At 37.8% G+C, this 14828-nt stretch overlaps 2 protein-coding genes across 3 annotated transcripts in view; one reads left to right on the top strand and one right to left on the bottom strand.

The window, feature by feature from the left end:
* On the top strand, positions 412-12402 carry LOC109223955 (Down syndrome critical region protein 3). Its single transcript, XM_019388463.1, has 12 exons — positions 412-583; positions 674-766; positions 870-934; positions 1047-1101; positions 9204-9293; positions 9377-9461; positions 9568-9663; positions 10463-10647; positions 10733-10821; positions 11391-11490; positions 11563-11620; positions 11765-12402. The coding sequence occupies exons 1-11, from the start codon at positions 533-535 to the stop codon at positions 11605-11607; spliced, it is 954 nt and encodes a 317-aa protein (XP_019244008.1). The 5' UTR covers positions 412-532; the 3' UTR covers positions 11608-11620; positions 11765-12402.
* LOC109223954 (aldose 1-epimerase) overlaps positions 12699-14828 on the bottom strand; it is a 2533-nt gene continuing 403 nt past the window's right edge. Inside the window, exons 3-5 of one of the 2 annotated variants that reach the window (XM_019388462.1) lie at positions 14564-14690; positions 13666-13770; positions 12699-13549 (exon numbers count right to left, since the gene is read on the bottom strand). In XM_019388462.1, the coding sequence (XP_019244007.1) occupies positions 12927-13549; positions 13666-13770; positions 14564-14690 (855 nt within the window). In that variant the 3' untranslated portion in view covers positions 12699-12926. Of the gene's footprint in view, positions 13550-13665; positions 13771-14563; positions 14695-14828 lie in introns of both variants that reach the window. The other variant, XM_019388461.1, reaches the window with a different exon arrangement.

The raw sequence follows: 14828 nt of genomic DNA, 5'->3' as shown, positions 1-14828 counted from the left end.
CACAAAATATTGTAATAATAAGTGGTCAATTATTAGCTTCCTACTTTTTGATAAATAAATGTACCTCAAAAGAGAAATAAAATGATATTTCTATCTTTACCCATCATATTTTTTATTTATGTGGTTTCTTGTTAGCATTAGAAAATGTACTATGGTTGTCAATTTACAAAGTGAATTTCATAAATACAACTTATAAAAATTGCATTTTAGACAGAAACGTCATAATAGCATTTGATCATAAACCGCACAAACGTGATATAGCAGTTATAAATGCCACTTCCATATTGTTTGGAATGCGACCGAATGCGAAGTTATAAAGCGCTCAGCAGATATGCGAGTTATAAATCGCGTTCACCAATTGCGACTTATGAATCGTATTTCCGCTCAGCTCAATAAAAATAGTCCGCCGAACTGGACTCGAACTTGAAATATTGTGGCCGGTATTTGCAAACCAACACCGGCGACAACTCCAGTGACAAGTCCCGGGGTTTTTGCGCTCAGCCTTTGTTCCTCGTTGTCGTTTTTTGTCGTCATGTCAGTAGAAATCAAACTTTCCCGATCCAACCGCATCTATCGCCCTAATGTACACGAAATTATGCAAATTATAAATAAGAAAAGTAAGTATTTTTCTTGTACTTCATTTATTGTTAACGAAGTAAACTGCAATTTTCAGGAAGCAGTGGAAGGCAAAATCGTAACGAAGCTCTCTTCTTCGATTTCTCACCAAGGCATTCGACTCAATGTCAACGCTTCAGTCAACTTGCAGGTTCTTATTCCTCATATACTTTGTTGATTTCAGTACAATACATATTGAAAGAAATTCAGTCTTATGCTTTAGCTTATTCATATGTTAAAAAGTTGACCTTCAGGTTAGAGGAGGATCAGCGGGAGTTATTGAATCTATTTATGGCGTTATTAAGCCTATTCCAATACTGTAAGCATGCTTCTATTTCACTTAAGCTGCTTGCTTAATCTGTGCTCTAGAAATTTATATTTGGAATTTTGTAATTGGTTGACCATTTCCTGTTCTTTCGGGGGAATTGTAGGAATAAGACTGTTGAGGTCCTAAAATCTGGTAAGATCAGCTCAGGTACTACAGAGGTATGTTTTTAGAATTGAGTGCTGGTGGATTTTGCTGTCTTATGCTTTTTCAATTAATGAGTTCCCCCCCCCCCCCCCCCCTGCAAAATACGTACTTCCTCTCTGGTAGCACATGCCAAGGTTTGAGTTTTCCCCTCAAAGAAAATTGCTGATATGAGAACTAGAAGAAGGGAGTTATGCAAAAGAAAAAAATAGAAAAATCAGCATTCGCACGCAGTTAAGTGAAAATGCTTGTGTGGTACTTGGTTGTGATCTAACACTCCATAACGCGTTTTCTATCTCAAGTAGTTCACCTTTTTAAGAATAAGCTGCTGATATCTGGGTCAACTGGACGATAAAGGTTCCTCTATTCGTCCCTTACCCCCAACATTTTGTCCAAAAAAGAAACAAGAATCCCCTTAATTGTTCCTTATCAAAAAAAGAGTCACCTTAATTGTTCCTTATCAAAAAAAGAATCACCTTAAATTGTTCCAGTGGTCGGTTATGTCAGAAAAGTAGTTATAAACAGCAGTAGAGAAACAAAAATCCCCCAGGAATCAGGGAAAATCAAATCAATTCCTCCTCTACCAGCTAAACAAGGCAGTAGAAAAATCAGCATTCGCACGCAGTTAAGTGAAAATGCTTGTGTGGTATGTAAACAATTATGAGAAAAAGCTAAGGCAATGATTTCCCCTATTGATGGAATCCCTTCTGTTTATGCTCATACAAATTTACCCACACATCTCTATCAATCATGAACGCTAATCTTGCCGCAAATCTCTCCCGAGTAATCACAGTAATCTACTATTGCACTCTCCCGAGATACACTAGCTTGCTTTATTTAGCACAATTCAATTTAGATTGCACCCAAGGCTTCGTTATTCCTAATCCCGCCTTTAAACCCGCAATTATAGATTCCTCTAATAATTTAGGAGTGGTGTTGTTCAACAATACCCTAAATATGCACTCTTTTCCAAGTTATGCACACTAAATAGGCACAGCTAATTGAGGATCCTGTCAATTAACTACAACGAACACGAAGTTGAACAAATAAAGATTAAACTAGCAATTTGTATTCACATAAACAAGAAGTTCATCACCCAATAGGTTCCATCAAAGCCTTAGACAAGGAATTTAGCTACTCATGACTATGGGAAAATAAACTAAGATTGAATTCATCATAAAATCAAAAGAAAAGAAGAAAGATGTTTAGAGTATTTTCTCCCAATCTTTTTCCTTGCTAAGAAACCTAAAAAATCAATACATGCCTCTCTTGGGCGAAGTCTAATGTTTTAAATAGGGTTTAGGTCTAAAAATCCCGTAATTGACACTTTGGTCCCTGAAGTTTACTGCGCCTGCCGCGGTTCTACCGCGACCGCGGCAGAACCGCGGCCAAACACCCTCGCGGAATCTCAATCTTCTGCAGCTGCTTCCCACCGCGGTTCTGCCGCGGTCGCGGTGGAACCGCGGTGGATCCAGTTCTCTGAATCTTCGGCCTGTTTTTGCACGGGTCACTTAGGAAATTTCACAGTTGGCCTCTTTTTCATCACTTTTGACTCCAAAACTGCTCCTTAGCCGTCTTTATACATATATCACCTACAAATCATGAAAAGCACTAATAAGAGCATTTTGTCATCACTTTTAGCATTAAAACTACACAAGAAGGTGATTATTTAAGGTGTGATTATAGTCAAATTCACCTATTATCAACACCCCACACTTAAATCTTTGCTCGTCCTCGAGCAACTAATCCACACTTCTAGGCCTAACTGCTCAATGCATTTCCCCAATTTATGTCACACCTGCTATTATCAATGATCGACCCAAGCAGTGCACAATCATATCTCAAATGCAGACTCTCATACCAAGACACACTTGTGCTCACTCTAATTACTCTAACAGAAGTGAAGACTCACTTTTTCTTCTTGAGTCACATGCCCTCACATAAACAAAATCTGAGAGAAGTTCCACACACATAAAATTCAACAATAAGGAACCATATATAGAAAGAATTCACTCACTCTCATCAAAGAGCATTCACATGCCACACAGACACACCATAAGCTTGCCCCTAGTGTAATACTCTACTAATCGAGCCATTCAGTCAAAGATCAAGAGGTCTTTATAGGTTGTAATGTAGGCTAAGGGACGGGTAGGATATATTTGGATATAGTGACTAACCTCCCTAAGCACTTTTAATACACACTTCTTTTTTATTNGTCAGTGATGTATATATTTCGGGATGGACCCCTTGGCCGTATGAGCCATATACAGTACCGAGTGGTTGAGCATTTATATATATATATATATATATATATATATATATACACACACGCACCTAGAGATGGATCTTCTCCATGGAGCCGGAATGGCCCTTCCTCAATACTGGGTGACTTATAGTCAGTGTTGTATATGTTCTGGGATGGATTTTCCCTGGGCGTGGGCCATATATAGTGCCGAGTGGTTGAGTATGATGAGTGGAAAGTGTGTTACAGTGAGGTTGAGTACTCTAAGAGTGTGAGTACATAATTCGTCTCTGAGATACATGGCATTGGCATGCATATATGGCATACATGTATAGAGAAGCATTTTCCTCATGTAGTACGGTATCACATCATTCATGACATTCTTTGTACACACATTGATATGTGGTCATAGAGAGGTATCTCACACCTGCTATCTGGAAAGAAGAAAAGGGAACATCTTGTTTATTGTGAAAAAGGATTTTCTGAAAAAGAAATACAGTTTACAACCTATCTCATATTTCATGACGTTTTCGGTAAAGAATTTGGGTTTTCCACTGATATTCCTTAAAGGTGGAACTATTTTTGGAAAAATATGAAAAGGCTGAGCATTCTATCTCTGAGCTACTTCCTTATGTACTTGATTTACACCGTTATGAACTACTGTTGGTTATTGGTGTTGCCCAAGAACAGGTGAAGTTTTGAAGATTGACAAAAGAACTCAGACATGGACCAGGTCTATCGTGTGAAACACAGTCATGATCAACACAAACATGTGAGATGCACGTGAAGGAGATAAATCTAACTTATCAGAAGTAATATCTCCTGATCTGATCGAAAAGGTTGCATATTGGATAAGGAGAGAAAGACTCCTTACATGAAGAGAACACAGTTTAAGAAGAGGATAGAGTATGAGATCAACTAGAACTCTTCTACGATGGGAGAGTAGAATCTACATCCTAGTTAATCTCTAATCACTAACCCATTAAATATTAGTGTTGTTCTCTTTTACAGGTAATGCACATAAGCAGAAGTTAAACGTAAATTGAGAGCAAAAGAGCAAGGCGATTTTGCAAGCAATTTATGTGTGATTCAAGCGTGCAATCCTGAAGCTACTTGAACAAGATAGAAGAACCAATTCCAAGTGTCTGTCTTTTATTTCTAGTTCAATTGTAGTAGGTGATTTTACATTGTACCTTTCAGCTTTCATAGAAGCAATTGTATTAGGTACTTAGAGTTTTAAGTTAGTGTTAACTTGAAGTTGTCGCAATAGTTGAGGCTGTGTGCCACAACGGGATTAGGGTTAATCCTTAGGTTTACAAAGAGTTTTGTAAATGCTGTTTTGGCTCTGTGATTTTAGTGGAAGTTTGGGAAAATCCTACTGAGTAGTAGGTCGCGGTTTTTTCACCTTTTGAGCTAGGTGTTTTCCACGTAAAATCTCTGTGTTCTTTATTTTCTGTATTTATTATTCCGCAAACAGTAGTAGTTGGAACACCTAGAAGAACCAGGTCCTTCTATAGTTCTGATAAGCGAAAATTGGGTACCACACAAATCACGCCCCCTCTTGTGTGGTATTGACATTTAGAACATCTATTGGTGTTGGACCCGACCTATGTTCCAGCTCGTCACTACTTTCAACGTAAGGTTATGTTTGTTACTTTTTGAGGGGGTCGGTTGTACTCATACTGCACTTCCTACACATTGCGTGCAGATCCCAGATGCCGATGTTGCTGCGTTCGATGGTTGCTGAATTAGAAGGCGTACCTTCATTCTTGTTGTATGCTGTCTCTTGTTCACAGTAGCCTAGATTATAAAATTCTGTTTATGTACTTTTCAAACAAAAGATGCATTTTCTTCGTAACAGCTTTGTAAACTCTATTCTTAGAAGCTCATGATTTGTACTACCAGTCCTTGGTAAATGTAGATTTAGATATTTCTGTTGTTTAATTATTTTTATTGAGTTAAATGGAAATGGTTAATTGTTAATTGGCTTACCTAGCGGGTTGGATTAGGTGCCATCACGACAGGTGGAATTTGGATCGTGACACAATCATAATCTTTCTTATATCACCACGCGAGCCTTGCATTTATTTTGAAAACATTTTTCTCAAAATAGCTACACGCGTTTTAGACCCCTTATCTCACCGCGTAGGTTCAAGTAATTCCCTTACTAGCAACACATGTAACAATCCCGCCTTATCTCACCGCATGCGTATCAACCCTATCCTTATACCACCGCATGTGTATTATCAATAACACAACACAATAAATAACTCGCACCACACGTGCCCATATACAACACTTGAAAAAATCAAAAATACTAATGTTATCACAACATATAGCCCGCGACTCAACAATAATAGGAACAAGAATCTCAATAATAACAAAATGAATGAGACATACTCAACGAGGAAAATATAATAATAATTAACATCTTCAACCTCAATGTGTTAATAACTTTCACAACTTCAACTTCAATAACTCAAATGAAAGTATTCTCATGAACTGACAACTTCAAATAAGAATAATTCAACAATAAAAGAGGTAACAAGACAATAAGAGAGGTAACAACTTCAACTAAAGTACATAAGAGCAAACATAACATTAAAAGATAGAACATGTGCTAACAAGGTCAAATAGAGCATGTGAGGGTAAAGTTAACAATAAAAGATATAACATGTTATGACAATTTCAATTAAATGCATGGAAGAAGTCTAAAGATCTAAACCGGTCAAAATACCACATATAAGCCCGTGTACATACTCGTCACCTTGTGTACACATCTTCCACATAATTTAAATAACACAAACAACCCAAATCCTAAGGGGTTGTTTCCCCCACACAAAGTTAAGCAAGATAATTACCTCAACTAGGCCAAATCAACTATCGAAAATAGCTTTTACCCTAAAATTTGCCTCCACACGGCTCAAATCTAACCAAAAATGACTTAATATCATCAAACAATTCAAGGGAAACCAATTATGATAGATGAAGCTATGATCTTTACACAATTTTACAAAAGTCAACAAAAGTCAATCACGGGCCCGCTCGGTCAAAATCGAGTCCAATGATAGATTCCGACTACCTATAACCCCACGAGTCTATATATGTATTTTGTATTCAAATCCGAGTCCAAATTGACTCTCAAACCCAAATTTTTATTTTCCAAAACTTTGACACCCCCCCCCCCCAAATTTTCTCTTTGATTCTCACAAATTTGATGTTAAATCTAATATATAATCATGAAATATAGTTGAAAATCGATTAGAATCACTTATCCAACGATTGTAGATGAAAATCCCCTTGCCAAATCGCCTCCTACCTAGTCTAGGGTTCTAAAATTAGAGAAATGAGATGAAATCCTCGACTTCCAACCTTTTGTTCAGTTGCAGTTGTCGCAATTGCGAATAATTCCTCGCGATTGCGGTATTGACAGTCTATGTGGGAAGGATGGGCTTCGCAATTGCGAAGCCTGCTTCCCTCGCAAATGCGACTAAAGTGTCGCAAATATGAACCTACCCAGCCAGGTACTACTTCGCTATTGCGATCCATGCATCACAAATGCGATATCTGAGAGCCCTTGCTAATACCGCAATTGCGATGTTGCTGTTCGCAATTGCGACTTCAGAGACACCAGCATACCAGCAACCTGTTTCAGTTCAAAATTATTTTGAAACACGTCCGAAACTCGCCGGAGCCCTCGGGGCTCCAAACAAAACATCCTCACAAGTTTAAAAACATCACACGAACTCGCTCGCGCAATCAAAGCACAAAAATAACATCTAGAACTACGAATCGCACATCAAAACTCATGAATTTCCAATCAAAACTCAAGAATCTCTAAAATCGCAACCAAGTGCCCGAATCCTTTCTAACCAATTGCAAATGACACCAAATTTTGCAGACATGTTTCAACTAGCAAAATGATAATAGGTGAATTTGACTATAATCACACCTTAAATAATCACCTTCTTGTGTAGTTTTAATGCTAAAAGTGATGACAAAATGCTCTTATTAGTGCTTTTGATGATTTGTAGGTGATATATGTATAAAGACGGCTAAGGAGCAGTTTTGGAGTCAAAAGTGATAAAAAATAGGCCAACTGTGAAATTTCCTAAGTGACCCGTGCAAAAACAGGCCGAAGATTCAGAGAACTGGATCCACCGCGACAGCGGCAGAACCGCGGTGGGAAGCAGCTGCAGAAGATTGAGATTCCGCGAGGGTGTTTGGCCGCGGTTCTACCGCGACCGCGGCAGAACCGCGGCAGGCGCAGTAAACTTCAAGGACCAAAGTGTCAATTACGGGATTTTTAGACCTAAACCCTAGTTAAACTTAGACTTCGGCCAAGAGAGGCATGTATTGATTTTTAGGTTTCTTAGCAAGGAAAAAGATTGGGAGAAAATACTCTAAACATCTTTCTTCTTTTCTTTTGATTTTATGATGAATTCAAGCTTAGTTTATTTTCCCATAGCCATGAGTAGCTAAATTCCTTGTCTAAGGCTTTGATGAAACCTATTGGGCGATGAACTTCTTGTTTATGTGAATACAAATTGCTAGTTTAATCTTTATTTGTTCAACTTCGTGTTCGTTGTAGTTAATTGACAGGATCCTCAATTAGCTGTGCCTATTTAGTGTGCATAACTTGGAAAAGAGTGCATATTTAGGGTATTGTTGAACAACACCACTCCTAAATTATTAGAGGAATCTATAATTGCGGGTTTAAAGGCGGGATTAGGAATAACGAAGCCTTGGGTGCAATCGAAATTGAATTGTGCTAAATAAAGCAAGCTAGTGTATCTCGGGAGAGTGCAATAGTAGATTACTGTGATTATTCGGGAGAGATTTGCGGCAAGATTAGCGTTCATGATTGATAGAGATGTGTGGGTAAATTTGTATGAGCATAAACAGAAGGGATTCCATCAATAGGGGAAATCATTGCCTTAGCTTTTTCTCATAATTGTTTACAACCCTTTTTTTTACTTAGTTACAGCCATTTAGTTATTTGCAAGCTAGTTATTAAAGAACACTCAACTGAGATTTGAATATTTGGGAAGCTGGTTCTGAAGACTTAGTGGGTCTGAAGATAGCGGTTGATAGGTTAACTCTCTGTGGATTCGACCCTGGGCGTAATACTCGGGTTATATTTGCAACGTCCGCAGAGTCCTTTTTATAAGGCATAGTTGGGCGTGATCAAATTTTGGCGCCGTTGCCGGGGATGTTGTGATCTAACACTCCATAACGCGTTTTCTATCTCTCAAGTAGTTCACCTTTTTAAGAATAAACTGCTGATATCTGGGTCAACTGGACGATAAAGGTTCCTCTATTCGTCCCTTACCCCCAACATTTTGTTCAAAAAAGAAACAAGAATCCCCTTAATTGTTCCTTATCAAAAGAAGAGTCACCTTAATTGTTCCTTATCAAAAAAAGAATCACCTTAAATTGTTCCAGTGGTCGGTTATGTCAGAAAAGTAGTTATAAACAGCAGTAGAGAAACAAAAATCCCCCAGGAATCAGGGAAAATCAAATCAATTCCTCCTCTACCAGCTAAACAAGGCAGTAGTATTACGCGTCATTGCTGATACTTATCAGCAAACGCACAGTCTTAGGGAGATTTGGGCTCCGAAAGTGACATAATGATTCAAGGAAGACTGTGAAAGCGAAGGATGAATCTTCAGAATATTACACTTGAGGCACAAATTTAAAGATTAGGTCCAGTGAAAAAATGCTCGATCAGTGAAATGCAACTTTTTCATTGTCCTATGTTCTATATGGCTCTATATTTAGTTATAAACTATTCATCTTGAGCCATTCATTGTGGTTGTTTTTTCCTTTTGCTTACTCCTTTCGAGTCCCTGATTATTCTTTTTGCTGCCTCCGTAGATTCCATTTTCTTTCATGTTGAAAGATCCAGGAGAAGAACCTTTGGAAAAACTTTATGAAACATATCATGGTGGGGACATTAGCATTCAGGTAAATTTTGACAAGAATTTGCTGTGTCCTATATCAATCTGTTTCAGCTTTCTTGTTTTGATGTCTATTTTATACCAATGTAGTATCTGGCATCTGTAGACATTTCGAGAGGATACTTACACAAGTCTCTATCTGCCACAGTGGAGTTCATAATTGAAAGTGAAAAGGGTCTGGACCTGATCTCTCTTTCTTCCTTGTCTTTTGTATGGTTTGTCTATATGTTCTCCTGTACATGAAAAGCACTAAATCGACCTTCCTATAATGTCTAATTCAGAGAATCTTCCAGAGAAACCTATTTCTCCTGAAGTGGTCATGTTTTATATCACCCAAGACACACAGAGGCATTCACTACTTCCAGAGCTAAAATCAGGTCGCACTTGTTTCTTTTCTTCTTTTTTGGATACGTAATCAGGTTCACTTGTTATAGATCAGCAAATTCATTTCTGAACAGGAAAACAGATTCTTGTTAAATTGCACATTTGCATTTATATCTAAACTTGGATACAATTAAAAGAGTAGGTTTGTATAACCTCTTGCTCATCCCAAAAGTTGGTAGAAACATAAAAAAGAAGAAAACATCTTTTAACAAAGTTTGTCGTAATGCCCAAACCCAAAGGAACTTGGTGGATTATGATATGGATAACTACATAGTAAGGTGTTGTTTGATTTCCCATTTAAAATCATATTTAATGAGTGTTTGTTGGAGGACAAGAAAATGCCTGTTAAGCTCTGAACTGTATTTGGGCATTCGGTTCCAAAATGGGATGGCCGTATTGAACTCCATGTTTACTCACCATTTTCTATCCACTTATATAGGTTCCATAGGAGGAGGATAACTAAAACCGTTGTATCAATCAGATGAATGATGCGCCCAAAAAGTATTTGCAGTGAATATCCTAGAAATCTGTGTGCTTTTTGGAATTGGGAAATGTAGATTTTCAAGAAAAGAATCATAAGATATGACTTGACATAGTGTTGAATAGGGCTTTTATCGTTCTTAATCTTAGTTAACCCGTGGAATAGTAAAATCCCAAAATATTTTATAAATCAATCCTGGAAGAAAACCCTTGTTGATTTTATGCTTCACGTCCATTATCATGCCTTGATATGTGGCACATTAATAGAAGACAGACTAACAGTTGGATGGTTGCAACTTTTATTGTGAATAGGGGGATTCAGGGTAAGCGGTAAAATATGCACATTATGTTCTTTGTCGGATCCTATTGAAGGTGAGCTAACTGTTGAAGCATCTGCTGTTCCTATCCAATCCATTGACATGCACTTGCTGCGAGTGGAGTCAATTTTGGTCGGGGAAAAAATAGCAACTGAATCTTCTCTGATACAGACAACTCAGGTATGGACTGCTCCTGTGTTTCCAAGAAATTCTTTATACCATGTTATTTTTACTGATTGTACAGGAAACTTGTCTTGTTTTTTAGATAGCTGATGGGGATGTATGTCGAGGCATGGCTCTTCCCATCTACAGTATTCTTCCCCGCCTTTTGACTTGTCCGTCAATCTTTGCTGGGTATGTGTTTGATCGAATTTACATCTTTCTTGTTTACAAATTCCCAAGATTCTTGTTTGCTAGGACCTTTGTGGCCTTTCAAAAGTATCATCTCGTTGGTACATAGTACATAAATGTAATGGAGAGCATGATGGATTCCAAATCATGCTTGCAAATGAGTCAGTTCCAGATTTAAATTGCTCTTCTAGACCATACCGAGGACGAGTGCGTTCATTCATTTATCATATTACCGACTGCAGGCCTCTATCTCATGTTACCCAAAGCAGATTTACTGGAAACTTTCTGATAATTAGATATCAACAAAAAGAGAGTTGGCCCAATGTATTTCAATCCATAGAAGTTGCTCCTTTTGTGTTTTTATTTGAAGATGGTTTGTGTGAGGAACACATGGAAACTGATATTTTTATGGAGGGTATTTGTGAAACTTTCAACAGAAATCTATGACCGAAGGCTAGGAAAGTTTTCTTTTTGGTTTGTTTGACATGCTTGCCTTATCAATACATGTGGGGATTATCTTTCTGCTCTTACCATTACTAGTTGCCAAATGGCTGATATATTCATCTTTGCAGTCCATTTTCCCTAGAGTTCAAAGTTACCATTGTAATAACCTTTCAGTCAGTGCAATCGAAGTTGCATCCAAAATCCAATTTCAAAACTCTTAGATCATGGGTGAGCATCTCTGTATCTCTGCCAATAGTTGCACATATGTACTGTGTCTAAAGTCGTCATCCTCATCTGTAGCACGCAGCAGAAAGTGTTCCCCTTGAACTGATTCGGACAAAGTGAGATGCTGGGTCAGGTAAATTATCTGAGAGTTCTGTTGAATTGCGTTTCTGAATTAGACATCTTGATACAACTTGTGTTAGTCCTGCACATATTTGATATTAGCACCTTGCAATGTTGTTAATAATGTATAAATATAGCCTTCTTAAATATGTTCCAGGGATGCCGAGGTTTTTGTGTATGTCAATGGGTGAAAATTCGCTTACTGATATTGGCTTAGGCGCCCTGAGGATAGAATTCTGTGTGCGATCTTTCACCTCGAAGATGACTATCAAGTTCATTTGCTCAATGTTGTGGCCATGAAACTATGTTCCTGTTCTACAAGTGCAAAATTTCCAGGAGATACTGCAAGCGAGAATTGCACTTCTCGATGGACAAGGGGGGATGTGTAGATATGGGATGTGAAGATGAGTTTGTAGAAAGTACAAGAACTTCCTACTTTTTGTTTCTTTATGTGCACTAGCATTTACTACTCTACACTGGAGAAAAGATTGCTGTACACTCGGGAGCAAAATTGCCAACTGGTTTCTTGCAAGAGAAAAGAAGCTTCACAGAGTTCTGAACCTCATCTATATGTCTTCCATATTAGGCTATATAAAGTGTAGATACATAATTCTTCTGAGCTATGATACGTACCATCTTTCTCATCGATCTAATTCAATAAAACAAGGTATTGATGAAATGTAGTATAAACATTCTGAAATCACGTAAGCAGTACAGCAGTTGGACACGTGAAGATAGGTCTTCTGTTAATCAATGACCAGAAAATCTTGTGGCAAAGACTTATTTACATCTTAATTTCTCTAAATTTATTGTTTTTTTTATGTCCAAAACACAATTCTAACCCAGAGGAAAAGGGGTAGATGAGCGAGTCCATTATCCATCATCGATGCCATTGGCCCTCAGGGATTTCTCGATTGTCCAAAAAAATAAAAAAACAAGATACAAACTTAAAAATGAAGAATATTGACTGCTTGGCTTAGCCGCGTGATTAAATTTAGAAGTTTGAGAGGTGCTCACCATTCAATCAAATATTTGTAAAAGATGCTAGTTTATGTTGTTTGCCATATCTATGAATAGAAACACCAGGGAAATACTAAGAACAGGGCTAAAATTTAACAGCCGCAAATAACGACATGTCATTCACTCATCTAGAAAACCCCTCAAAAGTCTACAGAATTCAGAGCCTTAGTTTTCTCCAGATACTCAGACTTAAAAACAGTTTCATCTTAGTTCTTCTAACAAATAGGACGCAGACTTCACAAGCTAATGGAGTACCTTTATTTAGTGTATTTTTTCTTCAAAAAAATCCTAATAGCAATCTACTCAATTGAAAATTCATACAGCATGTTGTGAATGTACTTGTCACCAGGCTGAACAATAACAGAGGGGAAGTTTGGTGTGTTCACAGCATTTGGAAACCCTTGTGTCTCTAAACAGACTCCTGCATGCTTGTTATACACAGCTCCACCTTTACCGACAACTCCATTCACATAGTTTGCAGTGTAAAACTGCATGCCAGGAGCATTGGTCCATAAATTGAGAACTCTGGAGCTCTTAGGATCCTTGATTTTTGCAGCATGCTTCAAGCCGTCTTTCACGTCTCCACAGTCGAGCACGTAATTATGGTCATACCCTAAGCCAACTTGCTCGATATCACGACCGATCTGCTTTTCAGAGGTGAAATCAAATGGAGTGCCTTTCACAGGCATTATTTCTCCGGTTGGGATTATGTTCTGATCAACGGGAGTAATATGATTTGCCCATATCTGGGCTGTGTTATCAAGAATATCTCCAGAATTATGGCCACCAAGGTTCCAATAGGTGTGCTGTGCTAAACTAACAGGAGTAGGCTTATTTGCAGGCACAGCTTCCATGTCAAGTCTGAGTGTCGTCTTAGAGGTAAGTGTGTAAGTTGCGGTCACAGAAAGATCACCTGGGTAACCTGTATAACAAGGCAATCAGAGATCAAGTCTTGTGTGCCTTAGACGAGGATGCACGGATATAGGCAAGAGAGAGAGAGAGAGAGAGAGAGAGAGAGAGAGAGAGAGAGAGAGATACCTTCTTCTTCATCACGACTATGATACTTAAAGGTAATTGATGGATGTTCGCCCTCCTTGTGTTCAGCAACCTCCCACACAACCTTGTCAAAACCTTTATGCCCACCTTTGAAGAAAAAATAGTAGAGGATTAAGACTACAAGCAATAGAGAATATAACTATTGAATTACCAAAGACTTGCATCAACTGACAATATCTGGCAAATAACAATGTTTTTCTTAGCAAGAAGACTCAATTACACAGAAAGTTTTCTTTTCTTATTAGATGTTGTCACTTATTTACAATACTATAGTGTGTCACTATTTAAAAGCATCTTTATAAAACTGATAACATTCTCGCTAATCACAATCACCAGACATATGGAAGGAAAAGAAATAGGATCACATGACTATATGTTCCCAAATAGTAAAAGAATATGCCTTGAGAATTTGTCACCCCATGAAGGTATTTAACTTCCTGAAATTGGTGCAGCTCACAAATGTTCGTCAACAGATATCTTATCCATTGACGAAGCTCACGTTGTTCTAATTATGGAACACAAAGTAGGCCAATTGCCAGGTCAACCACTAATGCAATATGAATTATTAAATTCTGACAGAAAAGAATTTTTCTGAATTGCAACATTTACCACCAGTAGATCTAACAGCCAAACATCGATTGAAACAAGTACATTCTATACAATGAACTATGAAGAAATATTAGATCACCCCCACCCAACGCCTTCTTGTTGTGGGGCATCAGTGATGATCTAGCATATAAAGATCAAATTTTGGATACAGTGACATCAAATTATAGTAATTTGGACATAATTGACTTAGCTAATAGATAAAACAAGTACACAGAGTTGACAATTAAGTCCAAAGCTGAGATGGTTATGAGAAAAGTAAACAAGATCTTACCATGGAGGCTGTTTGGTGGCTTATTGATGGGTAAAGTGTAATCAACTCCATTCAGAGAGAACTTTCCTTCTTTAATCCTATTTGCCACTCGACCCACAATGCAACCAAAGAACGGAGCTAAACCTTTCTGGATTAGACAATTCAACAATTCACAAAAGGAAAAAAAAAAAAAACCTCAAAGGATCAGCCTCATTGTTAAGTGAAACAGATGCAAATTCTTCTATAACAAAAACACAAAAATCAAGACATGAAACAAATGGTTTTT

Source organism: Nicotiana attenuata, chromosome 3 (genome assembly GCF_001879085.1).
Source record: "Nicotiana attenuata strain UT chromosome 3, NIATTr2, whole genome shotgun sequence".
In the NCBI taxonomy this organism is placed as follows: domain Eukaryota; kingdom Viridiplantae; phylum Streptophyta; class Magnoliopsida; order Solanales; family Solanaceae; genus Nicotiana; species Nicotiana attenuata.
This window is presented reverse-complemented; position numbering and strand designations above follow the sequence as displayed.

Excerpts from the sequence above, each read along its gene's own strand:
- LOC109223955 (XM_019388463.1), top strand. The coding sequence starts at position 533 with ATGTCAGTAGAAATCAAACTTTCCCGATCCAACCGCATCTATCGCCCT. Across the intron at positions 10,648-10,732 it reads CTCTGATACAGACAACTCAG|ATAGCTGATGGGGATGTATG; the intron begins GTATGGACTGCT and ends CTTGTTTTTTAG. Across the intron at positions 11,491-11,562 it reads TCAAAACTCTTAGATCATGG|CACGCAGCAGAAAGTGTTCC; the intron begins GTGAGCATCTCT and ends CCTCATCTGTAG.